At 35.0% G+C, this 27,814-nt stretch overlaps 1 protein-coding gene and 1 non-coding gene across 3 annotated transcripts in view; one reads left to right on the top strand and one right to left on the bottom strand.

Annotated features, from left to right (window-relative positions):
• Positions 1-27,814, top strand: part of Chd1 (chromodomain helicase DNA binding protein 1) — a 66,866-nt gene that overhangs the window by 1,537 nt on the left and 37,515 nt on the right. For both annotated transcript variants that reach the window (XM_063245410.1, XM_063245409.1), the window contains exons 2-11: positions 417-605; positions 19,068-19,269; positions 20,083-20,220; positions 21,718-21,779; positions 24,211-24,360; positions 24,577-24,848; positions 25,552-25,777; positions 26,151-26,251; positions 26,469-26,647; positions 27,638-27,765. In XM_063245410.1, coding sequence (XP_063101480.1) covers positions 553-605; positions 19,068-19,269; positions 20,083-20,220; positions 21,718-21,779; positions 24,211-24,360; positions 24,577-24,848; positions 25,552-25,777; positions 26,151-26,251; positions 26,469-26,647; positions 27,638-27,765 — 1,511 coding nt within the window. In that variant the 5' untranslated portion in view covers positions 417-552. The remainder of the gene's footprint in view (positions 1-416; positions 606-19,067; positions 19,270-20,082; positions 20,221-21,717; positions 21,780-24,210; positions 24,361-24,576; positions 24,849-25,551; positions 25,778-26,150; positions 26,252-26,468; positions 26,648-27,637; positions 27,766-27,814) is intronic.
• Positions 14,152-14,284, bottom strand: LOC111754526 (small nucleolar RNA SNORA84). Its single transcript, XR_002789204.1, has one exon. It is a non-coding gene; the product is annotated as a small nucleolar RNA SNORA84 (small nucleolar RNA).

Below are 27,814 nucleotides of genomic sequence, written 5' to 3'. Positions count from 1 at the left end.
GACTTAGCCTCACTTGGGTAATGAAATTCTTAGTGATAAGAATTAGGGCTTCATTAAAGGTTACTTCCCTTCTCCTTTTGACCAAGTTATCAATAAGAATCAATTTTCTGTTCTTGTCATGTTACCTAGTATCACTTCGTTTTATTAATGTATGTAAATATTGCTATGTAGTGGCAAGTCTTAAAGTTTTATCACGCCTAAAATACTGTAATTTCTTCTTTCAAAGATCTATTAGTGACTAAATTCTAGAACATAATTAGGAATGAAGTTAATAGAAATCTAGATATTTTCAGTAAAGGGCTCCACCCCTTCCTTACAACCTCTGTCTGATTGGCTATGTAGATTTCCACATTTTCTAAACAGGGCTTATCTTTTTTCTACAGGAAATGTTCTTACTTTGTTAATGTTTTCCTTAGGTGATTCAAAGAGGGTCCCAGGAAATCCGAGAAGAAAATTCTGTGAAATTTTTTATATTCAAGGAGGAATCCGTAATTCTATTCATCTTTTAAACTGAAGATTTATATTTTATTTTGAAACTTCTTGATATTTACAATGAATGGACACAGTGATGAAGAAAGTGTTAGAAACAGTAGTGGAGAATCAAGGTAAGCAAGCATACTATTTTTTGCTAGGAGAATTGAAAACTTTTTTAAAAAAAATATTGTCTTACCTAAAAGTTTCTACTGTTTGAAGCTTCATGAACATTATACATTTTAGTTATTTTCTATCAAAGATATGCAGGTAACTTTTGGAAAGTTTTGATTTAGTTAAATCTACTTGCATGTTTATGTTGTTGGAGGTAGTAACAAACTGGAGCAAGTAAAAAATTTTAAGTTGCCTTTTAGTGAAATTGTCAAATAAATGCAATAAGAATTACAACTCTCATCTTTTCTCTGGAACTTTATTTTCAGCACCTGTGCTGTCCAACGTGGTAGCCACTAGCCACTTGTGACTCTTTAAATTTAAATTAGATTCAACTTATACAACATTCAAAATTTATTGTCACACTTGACATTTCAAGTTATAAGTGATCACATATGACTAGTATCTACTACATTAAACAGGACAGATGGGAAACTTTTTTTCATTTTTTGAGATAGGGTCTTGGTATGTAGTCTAGCCTGGTCTGGAATTCACTGTGTAGCCCAAGCTAGCCTTGGTGTTCCTAGTGATCTTCCTTCCTCAGGTTCCTAAGTCCTGGAATTACCTGGCCTGAAAACTTTTCTGTCACTGCATGAAGTCTGAGACAAATGTGATCTGCAGCTTTAACTGTCTGTGAATAAGTTAACAGTTTTTACTTGGGCCTTTTTTTAAAAAATATCTTTCTGTCTTGATGTCGATTTATTATGTAGTCCATGCTGCCTTTAAGTCATCATCCTCCTGGTGCTGGGATTAGATATACCCATGTCTGGCAAGGGCCATATCATTTCAAAGAAGATCTGTAGTTTATGGAAATATATTTTTTTAGAGGATAATAAATTATTAAGCCACTTTTGTGTGTAAGAAAACTTCTTTGCTTCCAAGGACTCTTAAAATTCTTCTGTATCTCCCAAATTTTGGATTATGTATACATTAATAATCTGTATTCACCTGTTATGTTTAGAAATCAATAAAGTGGACACTGGACTCAGTTCCCAGTTACTTATCCTAATTTTACCATGTAGCAGCTATGTGAATTAGTGAATTACTTTATCTTTCCCTGATTTTACTTCTGTAAAATAGAAGTTGCATCATAAAGTTGCACCTTAATAATATTGAGGATTAAATGCTACATATAAAGGTTTCTGATATAATAAACATTCTATGGCTGAGCATGGTGGTATATACCTGAAATCCCAGCACTCAGGAGACTGAGGCAGGAGGATCATTACGAGCTCAAGGCCAGTCTGGTGTGAAAAGTGAGTTCAAGGATAGCCTGAACTGCGTAGTGACAGAAACATGTCTCAACGTGACAGAAAACCTAAGATCCAACATTTGTTAATTGTAATGAGCATTGTGTTTTATATGACATAGGATACTACATAACAAACAAATTACAGTGATGGAGAAGAGGGAGAGGTAAGAAACAGGAATGTTGGCAGGGGTTAAAAAGAAAATGTTAGAAGCTGGGTACAATGGCACACACTTGTAATCCTAGCTCTCTGGAAACTGAGGCAGGAGTATCATTGTGCATTTGAGTCCAGCCTGGGCTGTACAGTGAGTTCAAGGCCAGCCTACACTACAAAGTGAGACCATGTCTCAAAAAACCATACATACACACACACAATATTGATCTGAAACTTGGAATTCTTTGGCTGTGCTAGGTATACTTTAGTTTTTACAGGCCAGTTAGATAACAGGAACCTTATAGAGAATGAAGTAAGAGGCATTATTTAGTTGCACAAGCCAAGGTCTGGGAGTTACAGAACTTGAGTTGACAGCATCTTTGCTGTAACTGGTTCTTTTATCACTTCTCCAACAAAAATGAGAAGGGTTGAACTGATTTTGAGTTTAATCCTGACCTTAATTGTCAAGTTTAAAAATAAAGTTGTGTAGAAATGTTGTATTAGGATCACAAGTGGTGAGGTTAAATTAGAAAATGTCTGGGTCTCAGTTTTGATTAACATTTCTATAGATGTATTGATTGTAGTAACTGAAGCGAACATAGATCACATTATCTGCATTATCTTACTGGTGAGCAGGGAAGTGGCTATTAGAAATATCCAGAAGAAAGGCAGGAGCCAGAACACTTAGAAAATAGCAAATGAAATACACAATCACTTGTTGATGTATTCTGACCACTTATTCTAATAATCTTCTATGTATTTCGCTGACATAATTCAAGCAAGAAGTTAATGACCCTGATTTTGATAGTTCAGGTGAAAAAAATTAAATTCCGTGAAATTATATTTGCTTAAATTATTGCTTTACAGTGTGTACTTATTTTTAATAATTGCAAAGCCTATTTTCCTAATTGCTTCGAATCACTAATTTTACTATGTGGGTTTTGTTTGCTTCTTACAGTGTGATTATTGAGTTACCCAAGTTTTTGTAACTGCTTTGAATTTATCAGGAATAGAGAGACTTGCTTCTTTATTGTCTCTTTCTTTCATGTTGCTGTTTCCTTTTTTTGCTTTGGTCTTGTTAACACACAGTTCCACCCCCTCTCCAAAAAACTTTCTTCGTAAGTCGGTACAGAGGAGAGATTGCCTGGTTAAAACATCAAGGAGGGAAGCTTCATGCAGCTGTAACTGAGCACAGAATAATGAGATAAGAAATTGTGCTGCCTTTCAAGTTGTTATACATTGTAAATAGTTGAAGATTTGATTTTTATTAGCTAGAACTTTAAAATGTACTTTTGTGTCATAATTTCCTTTTTGCTTTGTGAAAGTGTATGAAATCAAGTAGAATTAAGCAAGATGTCAGTTGGTATTTTTGATCGGTAAAGTTAAATTTCTACTAAGGAAAAACATTGTCTTTTTGTTTGTTTGTTTGTTTTTTGTTTTGTTTTGTTTTTCCAGGGATCCAACTCACAACCTCATGCTTGCCAGGCAAGTGCTTATGCCACTGAAATAAATCCCTGGCCCTTGTTGTCTTTTTTTAGTTCTATTTTTTGTAGTGAACTACTGGTTTGAAAGAATACCCAGGAAAAATAGGTTTTCTTGGCTATGTCATAACTGAAAATTTTGACGCTTATTTACAAAGAAATATGGGTCAGGATGCACCTGTAGAACAGTTTTAGCTCAGTATATAACTGAACTTAAGCTTTCCGAAGAAAATGCTGTAAGATTTAAAAGTATTACTTTCTGCCTATGTTTACTTGTGCTATTTATGAATGAGTTTTTCAAATCCTGATTAGATTTTATGTCAAAGTTATAATGATGATTAATTCCATTAGATTTATATATTCTAAAAATATAATGGATATTTAATTTAAAAATTTTTAAACTCATCCCAGTAAAAGACAACGTATTGTGTTGAGTAGGTATTTTAGAAGTAAGGGGAGTAATTTAAGGAGGATTAGTGGCAATGCGTCTTTCACTGTAAAAGAATTTTTTTTTTTGGTCTTTTTGAGACAAAGTTTTGCTGTGTAGTTTAGGGTGGCTTTGAAATCATTTTGTAGCTCAGGCTGGCCTCAAACTTGTAGTGGATCTTTCTGCCTCAGCTTCTTTAGTGCAGAGATCACAGGTACTCACCACCAGTGCAGCCTGCTGTAATAGAGTTTTTAGTGTACCCTGTATTAATGATCAACCATTTATGGAGGTTCTTGTCAAATCAGAATGTTGTGATGGCTCTTCATCCATGTGGCACCATGTAACTTCCACTTCTTTCCCAAAGTAAAAAATGACCATGAAAGGTAAACATTTTAAATTCAGGCAGCTACCATAAGGCAACTAAAAGATTCACAAAAGAAGGTTACAGAGCTAACAGTGGCAAGAGTGATGGGATTAGTGTTATTTGTAGTTGAGATCAGTATTTTGAGGAGCAGTGTGTCTTTTGTTAACACATTTAAAAATTAACATTTTTCAGTCACATCTCTTAGCTGAAATAGATGAGATTTTCCTTGTTTTTAGACGATTGATAAGTACTTGAATATCAATAAAATTTTCAGTAGTTTAAATTTGTCCATGGACATTTATGTATTTATTTGAATCACTTTGGTATTTATACATATTACCTTATCATCCTTAATGATTCTTACAGAGTGGGGGAAGATGTTGGTGATGTGCTTTAATAATCTTAGTCATTTCAAATTAAGCTGTAGTTGATATCTTAAAATAAGATTTTTGACTGTAACTTTCTATAGTGTTGACAATGTTTGATTTATGTTAATGTGTTTTAAACACAGGCATATTTTACATTTACATAGAGGGTACTCTATGTTGTACTAAACTTCTTGGCTTATAGAAAATATTTTACTCATTGTTTTATGATTCAGATATCTGTGTCAGCTGAAGCTCTTTAAAATGCTGCGGAGACAGTGATGTGGTGGACAGTGAGTGGGACATAAAATCATTAGAAATGTTCTGAATGAGTTTCTTCTTTTCATACTCATTACGCTGATCTGAATGGTATGAATTATACACATGTATTTGATTATCACACAATATCCCATAACGATTATTTGGTGACACAGAAACTATTATATGTTTCCATGTGGGTAAACCTGTAATTTCAGCTTTCTGTGAGGCTGAGACAGAAGAAACCCCCGTTCAGGCCCAGTCTGGGCAATTTAACAATTTAGTGAGACCCTGTCTCAAAAAATTTTAAAGTGAGCTGGGGATGTACTTCAGTGCAAAATCCTTGGGTTCATTCCCTAGTACCACGAATGCACACACATAGATATTTGCATACACAATTGTGTGTTAATTAAAAAGAAACAAATTTAAAAAGGAAATAAAACCCATCACAAATTCTCAAATACAATTACCAAGTTAAAATTTCCTCTAAAAATAATGCAAATTATTAACATTTGGGGTGTGTTGTAGTATGATGATACATGCCTTTAATGTTAATACTCAGGAGCCTGAGTCAGGAGGATTTCTAATTTGAGACTAAACTGAGCTGAATAGGAAGACCCTAACTTAAAAAAAAAAAAATCAGTTTTTCGTCTTGTTTTGTTTTATTTTATTTTGTTTTTGAGACAGGGTCTTGCTATGCTGTTCAGGTTGGCTTTGGGCTCACTTTGTAGCCCAGATGGTCTCCTTGCAACACTTCTCTTGCCTATCTCAACTCAGCCTCCCTAGTGCTGGGATTACAGGAGTGTGCCACCACACCAGGCCAATCAGTTACTTTCTTACACTAAGTTGAGTAATATTTTAAGAAGGCAATACCGGTTCAAGTGGGTATTCACTAAGTTTTTGTTTTTTTTAAATCAGTGTATTGCTAAGTTTCAAAAGGTAGGCTAAGAAACACTTTCAGAAGGACAGAAAAGTTGATAATCATAAAGTTAAGCTAGGTAAAGATTGTCGAATTGAGAAAACTCAGAATTTCCTGTGATGCCATTAATTAAAGGAAAGTATGATTCTTCCATTTCATGATTTGTTAATTCCTACTTCTCAGTTTAGTATATACTTCTCTAAGTTTTTCTAGTGTGTCCTGTATATTTTACCAAATCCAAAAGCATACCTATTTCTTGTTTTAAAAACTCAGTGCTACTTAACAGAAACTTTCATGATTTCTTTCTGTGCAAAAGAAGTTACCAGATTAAACATTCCATAGAGCCAGGTTAGGTGATGCACCCATGTAATCTCACCCACTCTAGGCGGTGAGTCGGAAGATTGGAAGGCAAGTCCAACCTGGGCAACTTAGTGAAACACTATGTCAAACACGGTTGGGATATAGCCTAGTGAGTGGTAGAGCACTTGCTCACCATGTATAAGGTCCTGGTTTCAAACCCCAGAACAATCAAAAAGAAAAAGAAAAAAATCACAGACTCTCATAAGACAGTGTTATCTAGATTGTTTGGACTTCATTTGAACTGATAAGGGCAAGAGAATTAATTGTGCATGACTTAATTTTTAGAGTTAACATTTCTGTATGTGAGTACAGGCAGTATGTAAGCAAACATAAATGGGAAGTTGCCTATTTATTTCTGTTTGAGCTAGATGCTTACGGTTTTGATGACTGGTGGGTTATATCCATTACAGTTCTCTTTTTAAAAATAAGACTATGTCTTTGTGAAAAGAGATGGAGAAAATATTTCTCTGTATGAAGACATAGAAATGTTGTAACTCTAGTTATGGTGCTTATAACAGCAGCATTGATGTCAGTTTGGAAGTTTACTAGAAATAAAGAAGGTGTTGGCCTCATCCCAAGTCAGCTTAATTCAGAATCCTTATTTTAATAAGATTCTTAAGCAATTCTATATGTGTTAAATTCACATGCAAACATATAAAGCTGTTCACTTGGAGCCATGGTGTTGTTTGTTACTGGTATTGTTACACAGGGGTTTTATTTTCTGGAAAACCCCCAGGGATAGTGTCATGACCATGACAGCAAGAAGCTAAGTGAATTTCATTTCTTTAGACACAGGAACAGTGGCAGCTAATGATCATTGAGCTTTTATTTTGACTGAACCAAGCTTATGTATGTATAAAGGACACTGAGCATTCCATGAATTAACTCAAAACTGTAATATAGCTTTCTTAACAATTAGCGCTTTCCAGAAGGGAAAACTAGATGTATAGACAAAGTTTAAAATACTTTTCGAAAACTATTCAATAAATATTGCAGTTTTTGTGGGTTTTGTATTTCCATTAATGCCACCTTTTCTGTTCTTGGATTTAGTCTAGAGTACTGAGTTGCATTTAATTGTCAGATTTCTTCAGTGTCCTTTTGACATAATGTGACTTTTCTCTTTGCTTATTTTTTGATGACCATAAATGTTTTGAGACATATTGGTCAGGTAGCTTGTAGAATGTCCCCAACTCTGGACTTGTCTGGAGTTTTTCTTAAGATAAACTAGGGTTTATTGGTTTTAGAAAGACTGTTACAGGGCCGGGGATTAGCTCAGTGGTATAAGGCCTGCCTTGCAGATGTGGGGTTGTGAGTTCGATCCCTGGTACCAGGGGAAAAAGAAAGAAAAAACTGTTACAGAAGTAAAGTATTCTAGTCACATGATATAAGCCATTGATGTTAATTAAGTTTTATTGCTTGGTCAGGATAATATTTGTCAGGTTTCCTCACTGTAAAGTTAGTATTTCTTTTCATATTATTCTTTGGATGCAAGTCCCTTTTTGGTATTAAATCATTGTGTCTAGTTTATTCTCAATGGAGTTGAGTAATAATTAAGCACAATCTCCTAATTGGGGAGGTATCTGGACATGCTAATTGAAATTTTTGCCAATAATTACTATACACATAGATTGATGCATATGTTTTGTACTTTGTAATTCAATAAGTTATTTTGTTGCACAAATTGATCAGACTTTGGCTATTGAGAGCCTTTTCAGGTTGGCTTTTGGTTCTTTTACACAGTGCCATCTATCCTGTTTTTTGAGACAGAGTCCAGACTGGCCTCAAACTTGTGGTTACCTTCCTGCTTCATGTCCCCTTCTTTCCCCCAGTGCCGGGATTGCAGGCATGCAATCATCCTTTTGCCTTAGAATCAGCTGCTCTTCAAGATGGTGTAGATGTGTAGACTTACTAGAAATCAAGATTTGAAGGTTGGATGTGTTCATTGCTACTGAAGTATTCCTGCTTTTAGGCCCTCTCAGTCAGCAGAGCTAGATAACCAGTATATACATACTAAACTCTGTGTGTGTGTGTGTGTGTGTGTGTGTGTGTGTGTGTAGTTATTTCTGCATCTGTCCATCTGTATTCATATTAAGTTAAACATTTCATCCTGATGTTTCCACTTCAAATCCTGTACCACAGGGTACATACCATGCACTGGCTTGCTGTTTTGTAATCCGTGTGTACAGCAGTGAGAAACTTGATTCCTGTCGTCTACCAGCCATGTTCTTATAGATCCATCCTAGTATCTATATAAACAAGTTTTAGAATTGTTATCCTCAGGAGAAACTGCCAACTAGAACTCAGTGTTTAGTGCACAGCATACTTTTATGTGTAGCCTTACATCTTTTGGCCAAACCTTTATTTTTCTTTTTTGTGGTTTTTGTTTTTTTTTTTTTTGTTTTGTTTTGTTTTTTGTTTTTATCGGTACCAGGGATCGAACTCACGACTGCCTGCTTGCAAGGCAGGCGCTTATGCCGCTGAGCTAAATCCCCAGCCCCTAAACCTTTATTTTTCAAAGTTACTCATGTTAGCTCATTTCCCCCCAGCCTCTCCAGGGTGATTATCACAGAGGTGGGTTTCATCTGTCAGTCTGCATCCCATTGTAAGATCCTCAGCATAAATTTTTTATCTGATATATAATTCTGTGGGTTTTGACCAGGGCATAGAATTGTGTAACCTCCACCCCAGTGCTGTACAGAATAGGTCATTCATCCGAAAACATTCCCATGTACATCTCAATGTTATAGATAAACATTGGGAATGATTTTTAAAAAAATTTATTGGTACATTTTAGGTATACATAATAACATTGATCATAGGAAATTTATAATTGTACAAGATACATCTTGCTTTTTTTTCCATACCCCTCTCCTCCCTCTAGTCCTCTTCCTTATTTACAAAAGTTTTGTTTCCATTATTTCCTTCTATGTTTTTTCTTGTCCCTTCTTTCCTTTCCCCCTTCCCCTTTCTTTGTCTTTTCTTTTGAACATTGTCTTCCTGTTTCCCAATATCTGTTACACATTTTGGACCTTCCTTACACAATTGGTTTCTCAAATCAGATAAGTAATGTATCTAAACGTGTGTGTCTGATTTGATTCATAAAGAGTATGATCCCAAGGTGAATCCGTTTACCTAGAAAAGTGTCAGGATATCCTTTATGGTTGAGTAGTACTCCATTGTATAACCCTCCCACCCACCACCACCACCACACAACTTCTTTATGTATTCATAGGCTCATGGGATTTGGGCTATTCCAAGATTTAGCTATTATGAGCTGTGCTGCTATAAACATGGGTGTGCATGTATCACTGTGCTGTGATGCTTTTAATTCTTTTGGGAAGTTACCAAGAAAGGGAATAGCTTTCTATGGAACCTCTGGTTTTAGTCTTTTGAATGATTATTTTAATCTAGAGATAATAACTAAGGAACAATTTATATATAAAGTATGTTCATATTTATGAAGCCATATAGGCATGCAAATAAAATGAAAGAAAGTAATTTGGTAACTTACTGGAGTGATATGAGCAATATGGAAAGCTTTCATGGACTACCTTGATTTTTCTGACTTTAGTGATAAAAAGTGAAAAAAAGAAACATCTTTCATAAGAAAGGAAGAACAGTTGATGTGTGTTCACTGTACAATTGGACATTTTCTTTTTGTAATTCTTTTTTCTGAAGTTTAGTCAGTGTTATGCTGAAGTTTTATGTGACCATCAGGTGGAAGAAAGAGAAATAAGGATGCATAGTGAAATTAAATAAAACAGGAAGACTACAGAGATACCTATTGTGGTATATTCTCAGTCTGAATGCACTGGTCAAAAATACTACTACTAGGGAGAGACCCCATGATCTATTGTACCAGAATCTACTTGTTCTAAAGGACTAACTGAGAATTGCTGTTTATAACTGGAAATACATTATTACGTCACTGCAGTGATGTGACTACATCAGAAGCCATCATTAAGTGAAAAACTATACTCAGAGGTTTCTTTGGTAGGTAGATTATATAAAATTAAAACTACTATTGAGGTGAAAATATAAAGTTCTGGAGACAAAGTTGTGTCCAATCAGTTGGGACTTCTGAAGTCATCCACAGTACTCTCAGAGATGAGGCATAAAGCACAAGAATAGTGAGATAGTACTCTTCTAATGAAAATGACTTTTAGTAGCTACTTCTCAGCTCCACTCTGGTTATTTCAGAAATAGTTTGTCCCTAGGGTTTAGATGATTGACAAACTGCTTACTGTGGTAGATTCTATGGAATAACTTAAAATTCCAATTTCTTTAAAGCAGGATAGCTTTCACAGATACCTGTGTCGGATGGACATGGTAAACAGATACAGAATCTGTGTAGTTCTAATGTAGAAGTCTGATCATATGGTAAATGGTAATCTTAAATTGTATTTGTACTAAAAGTGTCTTGGTAATGTGGCTTTTGGAATAGTGAGGTATTTAGATTTAGGCAAAAAGTAGAGAGTAATTTTTTAATACTAAGGTAGATGATGTTAGTAGAAGACCATGAATGCTATCTTTTAGAGGTTAAATATAAATTCATGGGATCATCAGAAGCAGTGATATTATGGTCTGGAACCCCTAAGTCTAAAACAAGAATTCTTGTTTTTCCTCTGAGGTAGATTGTTATTTATTTTTGGCATTAAAGGTTGAACTCGGGGACTTCACTGAGCTATATCCTCAGCCACCTTCTTCCCTTTGTTCTTGTTTTTGCCGCTGAAACCACTTAATAGCAAGGTATCACTGGATCAGTTTTTTTAGTAAATAACAGTAAATGGAGTTTGTTCTTCTATGCCACATGCTCTATGGTTATTTGCATTGTGATAAAGAACCACATTACTAATAGTTTTCTTTAAAATTACATGGTGCTAGTAACTTTTTGTGGCAATTATTTGTTAAATTTTAAGAACATGTAATTTTAAAACTTGAACTATATGGATAATCTATTATTTAGTAATTTTCAGAATTTGACACTTTCGAGTCTGCACAGTTATACCCCCTACCTTTTTAAGAAATTTTCTTTCCTTTTTGGTGTGTGTGTTTGTATGAGAGACAGAGCCTTGCTAAATGGTTCAGGCTGAGTTGGAATTTGTCACCCTCATGCTTCAGCCTCCCAGAGTGCTGGAGTTACAAGCATGCACCACCACACCTGGCTGAACTTTCAAATGGAGGCCCTAATTGTGGTAACTAAACAGTATGGGTCATTTCAAATTGTATATAAGAGTAACGATAGTAGTTAAATGAATACTAATGCACATTCATCAGTCTTCAACACATTTTATCTGATGGCAGTCCAGTTTGATCTTTGATCCCCCACTACCCTCCTCCTCTTGATTAGTCTGTTTATTTTTTCCCCTTGGTTATTTTGAAATTTAGTTTGTGTGTGTTAAACTTCAGCACGATAGGTAAAGTTATTAAAATTTACCTAGTTGTTATAAATGTAGGGTTTGAGATTTTTTTATTATGCCTTTGATACTGCAGAAAATTGTGATCAGTTATGAACCTTGTTTTGTGCCTTTTAAATCTATTGTGTACAAAGCCTTTACTTCTCATCTGATTATTCCCGGAATTCTTATTAGAGAAAAATTAAGAAAATATTTTGAATTTACCTTTGGTTCTACATGAGTAACTCAAATCACCTTTGAAATAAGTCATGTAAATAGTTACTATTCTAGTCACACCTTTCCAGCAGCTTTTTTCTCATGCTTTCAGTTTGAAATTGTAGAGGAATAAAATCATGGTATACTTTGTTTCTTTAAATTTTTTTGAGGTACTAAGAATTGAACCTAGGTCTTTGCACTCAGCTCTGTCTCTACCATTTTATGTCCTTTTAACTTTTTGTTTTTGAAACTAGTTGCTCAGACCAGGATCCAGTTTCCTCCTGCCTCAGCTTCCGAGATTGCTGTGCTTATATGCCCAACTTCTGTAGTGTTCCTTAATGGTTTCTTTGTTTTTGTTTTTTGAATCAGAGTCTCACTGTGCAGTGTAGGCTGGCTTTGAACTTACTGTGTAACCTAGGCTGGCCTCGAACTCTCTGTAATCTTCCTGCCTCAGCCTCCAAGTGGTGGGATTACAGTACTGCCCAGTGTAGGGTACTTTAAAAAGAGAATATAAAACAATTTTATATAGAATGCTCAAAGTATTTTTTTGATCTGTGTGTGCATAACAGCAGTACCAAGGCCAGCTTTTCACTCATGCTGATGGTACTTAGATTGCTTCATCAGACTTTTGTTTTATTTACATTCATTTGCAAGTCTGTAATGTATTTGTGAATAGGTAATGTTTCAGGAAGTTTAAAGGCTGTTGTGGGCCTTTTGCCAGTTTTAATGCTCAGCACTTACTGCATGCTACTTTCTGTTTCTTCTGTCATGCTGAACTGAATGACAGATGATGGTCTGTAAAAATAACTGAAGATCTCTGTTCAGTGAATTTTAGAAATTCATTAGAAGAGACATACACATACGTAAATAATTGGAATATTGTAAAGAAATTATTAGTAACACGAATATAATAGAGGCAGTAGGAACAGTAACCTGTGCCTAGGGAAATAGGAGATGACTACATAATGAACATGTTTTTCATTTCAGTCTTAAAGGAGTTTGCTCCCAGGAAGCAGCCTTCTCCAGGTAGGGAAAAGTCTAGGAATGTAGGTGCCTATGCTGAGCTCTGGGCATCACCTCTCTATTAAGTTTGCCTCAGTCACCATTTCTCCCACCTCTAGTTACTCAATCAGGAATTGATTCATCTTCTAGCTTTTTAATTACACATGAAGATTTATTTTTCTCCATAACTTTTTTGGGGGGACAGGGTATCAGAGATTGAACTCACAGCCTCACGCTTGCCAGGCAGGCACTTATGCTGCTGAGCTAAATCCCCAGCTCCTCCATAGTTTTTTTTTTGCTGTTAGTAGGAATCCTTGAGGTTCTCTCTAACCCTTGTTAGTTGAGATAAGCAAGTGAGTTAAAATTATATATGTAAAACCTGTTGTTTCGAATGTTTGTTGAATAAACAATGCAGTGCATTAGTTAGAAAAAACAGCTAAAATACCAGACCCTAAAACACAGGGCCTCAGGTGTAGTTATTTCTTTTTCACTATCAAAAAAGTGAGCGCTACTCTGAGGTTGTATAGATGCCCTGGCTAGTGGGACAGTTTTGTTGACTTTAACATTATCCAGTGTTTGTCACTTTTTAGTCCCCAAAAAGAGATGAGAATGAGGAAGAAGATACAAGACAAGCCACCTCATGTTTTGCCATGACATAGGCAGCTGTTCTTTCCCTATCCAGGCTTGCGTGTGTCAGAAACAAACAGGAGCCCAAAGGAAGAACCAAAGCTGTGAATAAACAGGGTAGCATAGCAGCTACTTAAGAGTAACAGGACAAGAGTGCAAAATTGGATTGGAACTAAGAATTTGGCTACATCTAGAATTAAGACCATGCTGAATTCCTAGAAGGGTTGCTCCTCTGAAAAGGAGCTAGGAAAACTCCTTCCTTAGGTATATCTTTCAGGACAATTTTTGTTGTAAGAATAAAATGGAATACGGTATGAAGATGTTTTGTAAACTGAGTGGTATGATTAAAATTTTGTTGAAAGTGAAAAATAAATGAGAAAAGTCCATAATGCCCAACCAGGTAACATAAATGAGTGAAGTTTTTCATGTGTTAGACATTTGTTTGCGGAAGGAGATTTGTGAGTTCCAGTGTCTGCGTTGTCCATAGGAACTGGTGATACCCAGATTTAGATAACTGTGGCTGTGGGAAGTGGACTCTGTTTTCATATTTTTCAAGAAGTCTCTGCCTAACAGTTTAAAATTAGATGAGTTTAAGGAAGGAGAAAAGCAAAAAAAGAAATATAGAGGCAGCAAAACCTGGAGGAGAAAAACCAGAATTTGTGTGGAAGGTTTAGGATTAAATCCCTGCCCGCCATGTACAGTGTCCAGGCTATGGCAGCTGCTGAGGAAACACAGACCCCATGCATAAGGCACAGCACTGCTCTACCCCACCCCCTCCACCACCAGGTGTTGCAGTGGTCAACAGCCTCCAGCAACCACAGGGCACTTACTGGGCTTTCTAACAGAAAGCAGGAGGAGACAGTGTTAGTCATTTATGTACAAATTCACAAGTATATTTTCAGTTTTTCAGAATGCTAGATAGTAGGGATATACTTGTTAAGTAAAACACTCCTGTGCTCAGCTAGTTTAAGTTAAGCGTGTGTTAAGTGCCAGCTTCCTAAACTAGTCTGGAAGAGGAAGTCTAGGCAAATCATGACCTGAGAAGTGAAAGTCAGTACAGTAGGAGTACTAGAGAAGAGGGTGGAGTGGCGTTACAGACTTTCTAAGTAGAGATAACTGCCTAGAACAAGGTTATGAGGCAAATTCTAAGGCTAAAGTAAGAGTAAAGTGCAGAGTACAGTAGGTTTAAATTTAGTTGGAAAAGTAGGCAGAGATCTCATTTTAATCATTTTACCCTAGGAACAAAGCCATTAAAAACCCTCTCAATTCATTAAAGTGCTGGTTTTCCACCACAGGATCTGGTAGGTATGGAATGGAGTTCAGGCATAGTTAAATAAAACTGGGCAGGAATGTTATAGCTGCATTAAACTTAAAACTTCAAGGTTAAGTTTTAAAAAACTTAGGGCTGGGGATTTAGCTCAGTGGCATAAGCACCTGCCTTGCAGGCAGGCAGTCGTGAGTTCGATCCCTGGTACTGCTAAAAACGAGAAAGACAAAAAAACAAAACAAAAAGTTTTAAAAAACTTTAGTGGGTTTCATGTCATTTCTTTCCTTTTTTTGGTTTTATTTTGTTTTGTGGTAGGAACTGAACCCGCCGTCTTCATCCTACCAAGCTACATTCCCGAGGGCATGCAACCCCTCTAACTTCTTGAGACAGGGTCTCATTGAGTTGCTGGGTTTGAAATGCCTGTCCTCCTGCTGCATTCTCCCAGAGTGCCGGGGTTACAGGTGTGCCCCACTTTAGCTGGCTTCATCTCATTTTTGTACTGAACAGAATGTTATTTTTTTTTCCCTAGTCACTCAAGTTATCAGCTAAGTTACAATAACTTTGGTGATACTAGAAAAGGACATTTGCATCTATGCTAAAGAGATTTGTGAGATGTGACTTTTGAGCACTCTCTCCACCTTTTCTGCCATTGGCTATAGACTTCCAATAAAAATCAGAAGGGTTGTAAAAGAGCACTTCCTGGTTGAGAGCTGCCCTTGAACAGCTTTCTGGGAAAGTACATGCCAGTGCTTATGCTGGTGTCTTGTCATGGCCATGTTTAGCTGCAGGGTTGACCAGAACTTGCTATCCCTATCACTAAGGAAAAGAAGATAAGCTAAGCTAGCTAGTACTTCCTTAGGCAAATCTTATTACAGTTCTCAATTTCTTTTCACAGTCAACTATCTTTTAGGTTTCTTAAAAGATTTTTGCAAAAAACTTTATATTTTTTACCTGCCTAGCATGACCAAATTATAGAATGTGACTATATTAGATAACATTTTTTATGTCCTTATTTCCTGTTCCATTTGTGTTCTGTGACTTTAAAATTTTCTCATTTTTGTAGTTTATTACCTGCAAATGAGATTGTGTGATAATGAACGTTAATAAAGGAAGCATGTGATAACATAGAAATATTTTATTATTTTTTGAATTTTGGGTTAATCTCAACTTCCAGAAAGCTTAAGGAATAGCTCAACAACTTTATATATTTTCCTGTATTCATCGTGGTGTAGTTTTCTGAGGACAAAGGAAATTGTAAAGAAATTTTAACTTTCAGTAATCATAGTGTTATAATGGTATTATTTTGAAACTTAACGATAATGCAACACAAAGCAAATACAATTTTGTTAATGTAGTTTGGAACCTGAAACGATGCAAGTGAGGACATAGGTACAAAATCGAAGGTTAAGTAAAACACCTTTGAATTTGAATTTGATTTGGACATACTGGCATAATGTATTTTTTAATGCATATATCCTAGCTTATTCCATTAAAAAAAACTTAAAAGTAATGTCCAGTCCATTACTAATAGGCTCACTTAGTGCTCAAATTGCAGTTAATTTCTGGAATAAACAAAAAAGTGTTTTGATGAAATGGCTGAGTTATAGCCCAAGGCAAGAAATACCCAAGGTGATCTGGGTAATCTTGTCATATCAGAATACAAGTAAATTTTCAAAAATTGCTTATTGCTTAAGTTCTTTTGGTGGGGGGGTGCTGGGACTTGAACTCGTGACCTTGCACTTGCCAAGCTGGCACTTAGGCCTCTGAGCTAAACCCCCGGGGCTTTAGTTCTTGTCAAAAGGACTCACCTAATCAAGGGTTTCTTACTTACTAAAATGGGACAGTTTGTAAATCAAGAAGGATGTTAGCTGTACAATAGTTCCTAACCAAAGTTTAAAAAATTATTGGTATTCTTTGAAGGATGTTTGTGATTTAACTCATTTTGAAAACTAGTGAATAAGTAAAAGAAATGAAAATGCTTTTTGCTTTGTGTTTGGTAAGGATAACAGATATGAGGGAAATTTTCTTTTTTAGAAGTATTCAGCTTAATAATGAACAGATTACATATTAAGTAAACAAAGAATGATAAAATACTAACATTTTGTGCCTCTAATTAACAGATAAAACAGATCATCAATGGCTAAAAACTGGATGTAAACTGATGCAGAACTTTGTAATGGAAAATTAGTCAAAGGTGAAATTCTGCAAGAACTCATTAGTGTTTGAACTTTGAAAGACTGAAACTTGATCAAATTTTTATTTTTTTGAAAGAACATTTGTTGCATTAGGCTGAAATTAAAGTTACTAAGGATAAGTTTTTCACCTATTTTAGCTTGTTTTATGTAGGAGACTGTCTTTTCATGGTCCTGTGTATTTTTTTTCAAGTTCTGAATTTTGTAAAACATCACATGATTTCAAAACTAAAGACCAATTTCAGTCACTGTCATGTATAATCCTCCATCTCTGGATAGCCATTTTTACATTAGTTGTTGTTGATTTATGCTACCATTATTGCTTTTTTAAGAGTACAGTATAAGTAAGCATATATAAACATTTTTTCTTGTATAAAGCATGTTATGTTTTGTATCTTGCTTTTTTTCATTTTATATCCTTGAGATCATTCCTTTAATAGTAAAGAAGATAATTTTGGTATGATGACCTAGGATCTCAGTACTGGGGAGGCTGAGGCAGGAGGATCACAGCAAGTTCTTGGCCTGGACTACACAGTGAGTTCCGGGCCAGTATGAACTACATAGCAAGTGTCTAGAAAGAAGAAAAGATACTTCTAAGTATTCTCTGATTTCTGCACCAGACTTGATTATGTCCGAATTAGTTGTCTTAAATGTAGCACGGAATGGTACTTGCCAGTTTACAGGACTGTCTCAAAGCTAGAAGATTTTTTTAATGATCAGGACTCTGTCTCACCTCACTGTCCTTGACCTAACACATGAATAAAGTTTTAAGTAAAGGAACAGTTAATTTTTTTTTAACCCTAGTAGATTAATAAAAGAGAAGTAAAGTTGTTGGTTGGGAAATATTTTTTAATATCAGTGCTAAATTTTCAAGGGATTTAAATCAAACATAACTGTTTTTCTTAACTTACTAGGCTCTGTGCTATTTTGGGGCCTCAGAATTGAATGAGATGGAAGAAGTGGCAAAAATAACCTTGGTAGCATAAGTCTGTTACAGGCAAATTTTTGTTTACTGTTTCTATGAAGAAAACCTTATATTTCAGTAGGTTATAAAACATGGGTAGTTTTGTTCATGGTTTAAATATTTTAATTTTAACTTGTAGAATCGAAATCCTTATAAACTTTTATTTGTTTATGTTAAAAATCTTAAGTCCTTAGCTACTTTTGTGATCTATTTTCTTAAAGCAATTCTGCCACCTGGTGGAATGTTTTTTAAAAATGACAGACTAGTATATGGCTTTCATTTTGTCATATAAACATAAATTCTGTTACCTGTGGTTTCTCATGAAGCCAGATGAAATTATGTCAAAAGCTGGGTTTACCTTATGTACCAGAAATTTAATGTTCAAGTTAGCAACAATTCAGATTTTAAAACCATCTAAACAAATAACCTTGGAGATAAAAAGTTTTGATCTACTAGTTGTTCCAGACCATTTCTCTGGTATCTTGGACCAAGAATTAGAAACGGGAAAAGAGGATCTCAGTAAGGTGTTACTTTCTGTGTATATAGAGGTTAGGAATTACTAGAATTTGTTATTATTTCATACTTATATGTGGATCCATGAGTTTAAAGTTTTTCTCAGAATTATTAATTTTTAAAAGTAAAATATATTTTATAATAGCTTGATTATAATTGCATTCTGCTGAAATTACAGAACAGAGATGTAAACTTGAAATCAACTAGAAATTAGAAGTGACTTTCTTTTTTGCCTGATAATATAGGAATTTCAGTAATGTAACCTTTTCAAAGTTCCTACTTTATAATTGCTATTAGCTAGCCTAGGATCCTGTACTTGGTAGGTTTTGCTCATTATCTTGATCTTACTGTTTAGGCTTTGGCCAAAGCTGTACTAAATATGTCAGTTACCATAAATGACTGAAGATTATGCATGAAATGATTAATCATTTGGGAGTTTCCATTGACTTTTAAGAAAAATAACTGCAGGGCATGGTGACACATATAATCCTAGCAATTGGGAGACTGAGGCAGGAGGATTGCCATGAGTTGGAGGCCAGGCCAGACTTCATAAAGAGCTCAGGGCCAGCCCGAACTTCAAAGTGAAGTCTAGTCTCAGAAAACAACCAAACAAACAAAAAATTAAATTCCTAGTGGATTTTATTTAAAACTTGTTTATTTTCAATTTGTAGCCAGTTGGATGATGATTCTGGGTCAGCTTCGCACTCTGGATCTGGTTCGAGTACTGGGAGCAGCAGTGATGGAAGCAGCGGCCAGTCAGGCAGCAGTGACTCTGAGTCTGCATCTGACTCAGGCAGCCAGTCGGAGTCGGAGTCGGACGCATCCCGCGGAAACAAAGTTCAGGCAAAACCACCAAAAGTGGATGGAGCTGAGGTAATGAAATGTCCATGAAAAGTCAATTTCTTACATTAATTTGGGTGAGTTTATAGGATTGGCTTACGTTGTTCTTAAGTAGATTGAGAAAAAATTCAAACATTAAAAGTTACTTTTAGTGTTTCTCAAACTTGTATGTATCTGTTGAATAAAAGAGCAATCTATAGTTACAAATGCACATTCACATAAATAAAAGTTTTTCTGCCTCCTTTTGAGGCAGAAATTAAATTTCATAAGTGCTTACTCTTGTGGGTAAAGGCTTCATGAGATCTGCTTTCAAGGTGGCATTTCATGGTTAACAGGAAGATTTATTAGCACTCTGCTTCCTCATAGGTAACTGATAGAAAGTAAGAGCCATTCTGTTTGGAAAAAGCTAGAAGATGAAGCTAAAACCTGTCCACACTTCATGCAGTGCATGCATCAATCCCTGATGATATAAGATGCTTAGGTGGAGAATATAAGTCAGCGTGCACATTACTTCATGGAGAAATTCTTGTCATCCCACCCAAAGAAAAATGGGCTGAGCTAATTATCAGTTTGCTTTTTTAAAATAATGCTCTTACACCCCAGCCCCATGATTTATCATTTGCCTGTAGAACTTGAATTATCCTAAATTTTGTACAGTTAAGGCCCAGCATTTTGCTGTATTGCAGTAATACTGCATTATATGTTACTTGTGAAGAAAATACTCATTGATTTTTTGGTAGGAGTAAAAATGTTGGAATTGTTACTAAACTGGTTTTATTTGTTTATTTATTGATTTTTGATATGCCAAACATTTCATCTTCCCCTCATTCCTGTTTTCTTTAACAGTTTTGGAAGTCTAGCCCTAGTATTCTGGCTGTTCAGAGATCTGCAATGCTCAAGAAGCAGCAGCAGCAGCAGCAGCAACAGCAGCAGCAGCAGCAGCAGCAGCAACATCTGGCTTCATCTAATAGTGGATCTGAAGAGGTATGTTTTTGTAATGAACTGTTTTTAAAATGGGCATGTTTCCTAATCATTTGGTATTTATAAACTATTCAAACCCTGGGTTTTCAGAGCCTAAGTCTGAGATACCTGCATTTAAAAATAGTTGTGAAAAATTTAAAAATATAGACACATGATTTATTTCTGCTCTTAAGGATTAATCAAAAATAATCAAGGGGAAATTCGTGTGCATTTGCTTATCCTAGCAAAATTGGAGATAAACTTAACACAGTATATGAAGGAAATATGTGTATTGTGTGCATATACATATATACACAATGAATTTTGCTATTTGTACAGATTATTAAAATTGTTTTAAGCATATTTTTGTTTTTAGTTAACATACAGTTACACATTTTTGTGTGGTACAGTATATTTCAATACATGTATATGGTGTGAAATGATAGATCAAGGTAGTTGGAGCATCTGTCACTTCAGTCATTTTTATCATGTTCATGTTTGGAAAATTCAGTATCATCTGTACTATTGTGAAATAATTCATTGGATCAGCCATAGTTACCCTGCTGTTGTGTAGGACCATAGAAGTTGATCTTGCTATTTAACTGTCATCTCTCCATCCCTCCCCCTGCCATATTCTTTGAGACCTGTGCTTTTTAGCAAGATGAGCTTTTTAGTATCCACACATGGGCTATATGTCTTTTTGTGCCTGACTCACTTCATTCAACACAGTGTTCTCTAGTTCCATCCATATGGCTTCAAATGATAGAGTTCGATTTTTTTTTTTTATTGTTGACTAGTAGTCAGTTGTGTATATATACCACATTTTCATTATTCACCTATCAGTGGGTACCTAGGTTGATTCCATATCCTAGCTCTCAAATAATGCAAAATTATTGCCATAGTAGTTTTTAAAGAATAGATTGCAGTTATAAATTGCATGTGCAAGCAACATGCATGTGTTTGTATAACATATTCAAGAAAAATTTACTTAGAGCCAAATGTGCATCCTTATAATCCCAGCACTCTGGTTGGCTGAGGCAGGAAGACCACAATTTAAGCCGAGCCTGGGCAACTTAGTCACTTATTCAGGCTCTGTCCCAAAAAGTTAAAAGGTAGGAATGTAGCTCAGTGTAATGGCCACAGCAATTGCCAGTACCACACCAACATCAAAGCAAAACAAAACACAGCTATCATGGTGAAGGAAAATGTTAGTATGAAATTTAGCCTATAAGCAGCTATGATTCCATCTAACTATATCCAGTGCACCAGTGATGGTCACCAGAGAGTGTAGATTTTTGGGTTTTGCACAAAATGGTGATAGGATTCTTTACCTGATTTTTTTCTGACTGTTAATTTACAGTAAAACTGTTACTATTTTAAGCTAATACAAATGTAACAATATGGAACACAAAAAGGCTTTACAGATGCTATTATGAGCAAAGCAATAAGTACAGCACAATTTGATAAATTGTTAAATTGTAGCCATTAGTGAATGACACTGACCTTTATTTTTTCTTACAGGATTCATCTAGCAGTGATGATTCTGATGACTCGGGTGACATCAAAAGGAAAAAACATAAAGAGTATGGCATTTTGTTCACTTGATTACTTTCATAATTAGGAAAATACTGATAGCTTTGTATTACTTTATGAAAATTGTCATTCCAAAATGGACTCTTATAAATGCTTTATTCCTGTCATTTATGAGATAATGTAAACCATAAGCCCATAACATTTATTTTTATAATGTATCCCTTTATCTCCTATAATCCCCTCCCCTATTTATAAATTTTAAAGATTACTTAGTTCTAAAATTTTAGTATCTTGGGAAATACAATTTTAGGAACCACAGGACTATTGATGATTTTTAAATTTATATTAATAGTCCTTATGCACACGAAATTTCTTTCATCTTCAGAAATAATTTAGAAACATAATTGCCTGGAAACCTTGACAGGAAATATTGTTTCAAGTTCTCAATTTACATACATTTAAAAGGTTTAGAGTTTTTCTCTTTATTTTTTAGAAACATTCCATTTTGTTTCATTTTTCTATTTGTCTTTGGGATTTTACACATTCACTTTGGTGTGTCTTTTGGTTTTGTTACTGTTTCTCCACAGGATCTGTGTATCCTTAATGTGAACATTTGCATCTTTTGTTAGTTTCGAAAATTTAGTCATAGTAGTACTATTTTCTTTCTCATTCTGTAACTCCTGTTGTCCTATTAGTAGATGTGTGTTGGATCATTCAGATTATCCTCTACAAATTATTTTGACACTGGGAATCAAATTCATGACCCTGTGCTTGCCAGGCAGGTGCTTGTGCTGCTGAGCTTTATCCCTGGCCTCAGTATTGTTTTTCCTCTGTGAATCTTCTGGTATTATATTTTTTACCCCTTTATTGGTATGACATATTATGGCTATTTTTGTAGATCTGCCTTACAGTTTTCTGTCCTTTCTCTATTTTTTGTAAAAACTGGGGATTGACTAAGGGTGTTCTATCACTCAGCTCTTCTCTCAGCCCATTTTTGTGAGAGGTTCTCACGCGCCCAGGCTGCTGTGAACTTGCAGCCACCTGCTGTAGCCTGTCAGATCGTTAGGATCACACTGTGCCACCTTGCCTCGCTGTCTCTTCTTTCTTTTCCTTTCCTTTCCTTTTCTTTCCTTTTCCTCTCTGTTTCTTACCTCCCCTCCTTTCTACCTCCTCCTGTCTTCCCTTGCTTTTTTCCCTCTACTCCTCCTCCGCTGCCCTGCTCCTTCTATTCTCCTCTTTCTCTCTTTCCCTCCCACCCCACTTCCCTCTGTCTGTCTGTCTAGGAACTGCTTAGGGATCAGACCCAAGGCTTCACACAAGTTAGTACTCTATCAGGGAGTTAGTTCTGTTGTAGTCTAGTTTTCAATTCAACACTTCTGCATTTTCAACTGCTATGTCTTGTCAACTATTTAAATTTCACACTGAGTTGTTAATTTCTCAACTTAACATGAGTAGAAGCAGAATTTTTTTTTTTTTTTTTTTGTGGTACCGGGGATAGAACTTATGACCTTGTACCTTCCAGGCAGGTGCTTATGCCACTGAACTAAATCCCCAGCCTGAAGCAGAATATTTTAATAAACAAGTAATTCGAGATGATTAATATATTTGTTTGAATGTAAAAATGATGATTTATATTTAAAAAAATAAAAAGGGAAGGGAGATTTTCCCTCATATATCCTGATATTGCTGCTTTCATTATCCAAGCCCTAAAAAGTTAAGATAAAAACAGTTTACTTTGTTTAGTTTTGTTTTCAAAATCAGATTTTACACATTTGGCTTGTTACTTCAGCACTGTCATAACTGATACAAGATGGAGAGCAGTGGAGCAAAGCAGTAGCTGAAGACAGGCTGTGACACAGACTGAACATCCCTTATCTGAAATGCTCAGGATCAGAAGTATTTCAGAGTCTAGCTGAGCTTTCCTGTACTCTGAAAATGCTCAGCAATTTTCAGATTTTTAATTGGGGCTATTTAGTCTGGTAAACCTAAGAATTTAATATATATCTTTCATTTGAACTTTATATAAAAGTGAAATACTAATGTGTTTACCCAGTATTTTTTCTCCACATGTTGCCTGGAAAAAAATAGATTAAGTGGATTTAAAAAATAAAAAAGCTGAGGTAATTGTTGAACCTTGATTGAGATAATGCTGATTGTAGTTTTTTTTTTAACTTTTCTTTACATTTTAAACTTTTTAAAATGTGTGCTATAATTAAAAACTAAGACATGTTTTTAAAAGAAAGCCTCTAGACAGCAAATATGAAAGTGATTAGAATATTGTTTTTGGAGAGGGCTAATACTCAAAATTTTCAAAATTAAACCTGTGACTCTTTAATTTAGTATAATACATTTTCATCCATAAAGAGAGTCTTGATATGAGCTGGAATGAGATTTAGTTGATTTGATCATCTCTGTATTTTACTAGTGACAAAAGTTATTTATGTATGTTAAATAAAAACACTTCATAAATTTTATATACAGTGAAGATTGGCAAATGTCTGGATCGGGATCTCCATCTCAGTCTGGTTCAGATTCAGAATCTGAAGAAGAGAGAGATAAAAGCAGTTGTGATGAAACAGAATCAGATTATGAGCCAAAAAACAAAGTAAAAAGCAGGAAACCTCAAAACAGGTAAATGTATTCATGCCTTGCTGCTAAAAATTGTTGCTTATGGAACATATTCTTTTTGAGTATAGTTTCTCAGATTTTGTTTTATGCTAATAAGACACTGTATTTTTTCTTTTTTTAGTACTGGGGATCAAACTCATGACCTTGTGCTTGCCAGACAGGCGCTTATGCTGCTGAGCTAAATCCCCAGCCCTCATATTTTTTCTTATCTTTCCCTAGATCTAAGTCAAAAAATGGGAAAAAGATACTTGGACAAAAAAAGAGACAAATTGATTCATCTGAGGAAGATGAGGATGAGGAAGACTATGATAATGATAAAAGAAGTTCTCGTCGCCAGGCAACTGTCAATGTGAGCTATAAGGAAGATGAAGAAATGAAAACAGATTCTGATGACCTGCTAGAAGTCTGTGGAGAGGATGTTCCTCAACCTGAGGAAGAAGAATTTGAAACAATAGAAAGGTTTATGGATTGTCGTATTGGGAGAAAAGGAGGTATTTTTTTTTTTAAACATTTTATTGTTTGGCTTTTAAATAGAACCAGAGTCAAAATAGCTCTTTAAATACTTTAAATGCTAAGAGGATGAATTTTCTTTTGTTTTACCTGTTTGCTATAAAGCTGTATCTTGGTTATTGGCCTAAATAGTTTCTTCCCAGAAAATACCCACTTGGTTTTGTATCATATATTCCTATCATATATCTAATGTAGAAAATTTCTAACTTGCAAATTTGGTTTTTTGGCCTGCTATACCTAAGCAATTAGTAGTTGTTCAAATACTTACAATTTCTTAACATGTTTGTTTATTGAAAAAAATTTTCTTACAGGTTATTTTTTATCTGGACATAGTTTTTAAAGATAGCTGGAAATTAAAATAATTTAAAACTATCAACTTGCCAGTTACCAATTATTGTAAATTGATGTGTAATATTATATTTTCCACTATCTTGACCCTTTTTTCCCTCATTTTAAAACTAAGGTGTTAAGTTAGCTAATTCTTCAGCTAAAAATTAAAATTGTAAGTGTATTTTATTTTATTTAACTAAAATTCTTTTCATTTTATTTATGTGTAAAATATTTTCCTATAAACTTCTGTATGTAATTGTTTACTTGAGAGACTGTTTTTATATTTATAGCCTTAAAAGTTCTGAGTTAAAAGGAAATAATCCTACATGGAAGGTCTTGTATGTTTGTTTTTAGCTACTGGTGCTACTACCACCATCTATGCTGTTGAAGCAGATGGTGATCCAAATGCAGGATTTGAAAAAAACAAGGAGTCAGGAGAGATCCAGTATTTAATTAAATGGAAAGGATGGTCTCATATCCACAACACTTGGGAGACAGAAGAAACACTTAAACAGCAGAATGTTAGAGGAATGAAAAAATTAGATAATTACAAGAAAAAAGATCAAGAAACAAAAAGATGGTAAATATGCTATAAATCATGTTTTTTTAATTGTTCAAAGATTATTACTAAACTTGATAATCAGGGATGCATAACCAAGAACTAAATGACAGCCTAAAACAGCTATTTCTTATTGGTAGTACTCCATCTTAAAGGCAGCCATCCCAGCCTTTCCTTGATAACAGTCACATAGGAGTGTCTCTCATACATTATAAATTACAAATTTGTGACACGAAAAATTAGTCGTGATCTATTTCTGCCTCAGTTTCTTGATTGTTCAAGCTTCTCTTTAAGATTAAGTGGCAAAATGGGAGCTCTTGTGCTGTAGATAGCATTTAGTGGGATAAGTTATTTAGAGGAGATTTTGAAGTCTGTTCTGGTTAACTTTTTTCAGGTTGAAAAATGCTTCCCCAGAAGATGTGGAGTATTATAATTGCCAGCAAGAACTTACAGATGATCTACATAAACAGTATCAAATAGTGGAACGTATAATTGGTTAGTTATAAATGATTTGAGTAAAACTTTTATCTTTTTTGGATTTATCTTCAAATCTTCTGAAAGTCATAAAATCACTGCATATTAAATATATTATCTTGCTCTTACTAAACTGTGGTATTATAAAGTACATGTTGTTTTCTTATGTAGTGTTTACTAAGAATTAGTCTCCTGAGATTAAATGTAAACAAAACGAATAACCTGTTTTATCTCACAGCTCATTCCAACCAGAAGTCAGCGGCAGGTTACCCTGACTATTATTGCAAATGGCAGGGCCTGCCTTACTCAGAATGCAGCTGGGAAGATGGAGGTCTTATTTCTAAAAAATTTCAGGCATGCATTGATGAGTATTTCAGCAGGAACCAATCAAAAACTATTCCTTTCAAAGATTGCAAAGTGAGTATTATTTGGCATTTTCAATTAATAAAAATACATATTTATGTATACAAACCTAAATATGAGCTGGATCTTGATTTCTAGAGTGCTTTGTAGATCTTGTAGGAAGTGAGGTTCCTGCAATTCCTATGTGATCTTTGATGTGCTTATCTTATCCTTGGTGGGTGGTATTATGTCCCAGAGATGATAAACTGAAGATGGTATGATGCTGGTGTTTGTAAGGAGTGGGCTGGTGAGATCAATTTCCTTGGAAACTAGAAGTATATGCTCTGTTAGAAAGGTAGAGAGGATACTTTTCTCTGAAGTTAAGGAAAGGCAAAAAGGATTATACTCAAAATAAAGTATAAAGATTACCTTGCTGCTGATACTTTTGAAATCTTCACGTTATGTAAGTTATTAGTGATAATGTTAGGTAGGTGCTGCTAGAACTCTTAGCTACTACAAAATTGAGTTAAGTTTGTAAGAGTATTTTATAAATCAGATAATGCATGGAAAGCTAATCTGTTGGTAAGTTTTATTTATAGTTCAGTACTATTATAGTGATTATGAATGAATTTAACATAGGTTTTGCTTATGAAATACATGAGACTCGTATTTTGGCAGAACTTAATTTTCTGTTTAAAAAAAGAACAAAGTGTTCATTGTGCATTCTCTTTTTTTTGTTAGACAGAAAATCGCTATTTAGCCTAACCTGGCCTTGAACTTGCTTATGTAGCCCAGGCTGGCCTCAGACTCACAAAGATCTTTCTGCCTCAGCCTCCCAAGTGCTGGGATTGCAGGTGTGTGCTGCCACACCTGGGTTGGCTGCACATTCTTTTTAGAGTCATAGAAAATACTATTCTTTGTAAATTCTTAGGTATATTGAGTCATGGAATATCTGAAATTGATGACTTGAGATGTAATTTTAAAATTTATAGTGAAAGCTTAGGTGTTCAGTTTTCTGAGTAATTCTTGGATAAGTCTACATGTTAACACTTATTTCCACTGAAGGTATTAAAACAAAGACCAAGATTTGTAGCCCTGAAGAAGCAACCATCCTATATTGGAGGACATGAGGGTTTAGAATTGAGAGATTACCAACTCAATGGTTTAAATTGGCTTGCTCACTCTTGGTGCAAGTAAGTATATTTTGAATCATCTTAATTTGCATGCAAATACAGGATTGAG

The sequence above is a fragment of the Cavia porcellus genome, unplaced genomic scaffold (assembly GCF_034190915.1).
Source record: "Cavia porcellus strain 051 isolate PalLab524CR breed Dunkin Hartley unplaced genomic scaffold, mCavPor4.1 scaffold_2, whole genome shotgun sequence".
Taxonomy (NCBI): domain Eukaryota; kingdom Metazoa; phylum Chordata; class Mammalia; order Rodentia; family Caviidae; genus Cavia; species Cavia porcellus.
The sequence above is the reverse complement of the archived record's forward strand: the minus strand, read 5'-3'. Positions and strand labels throughout refer to the sequence as shown.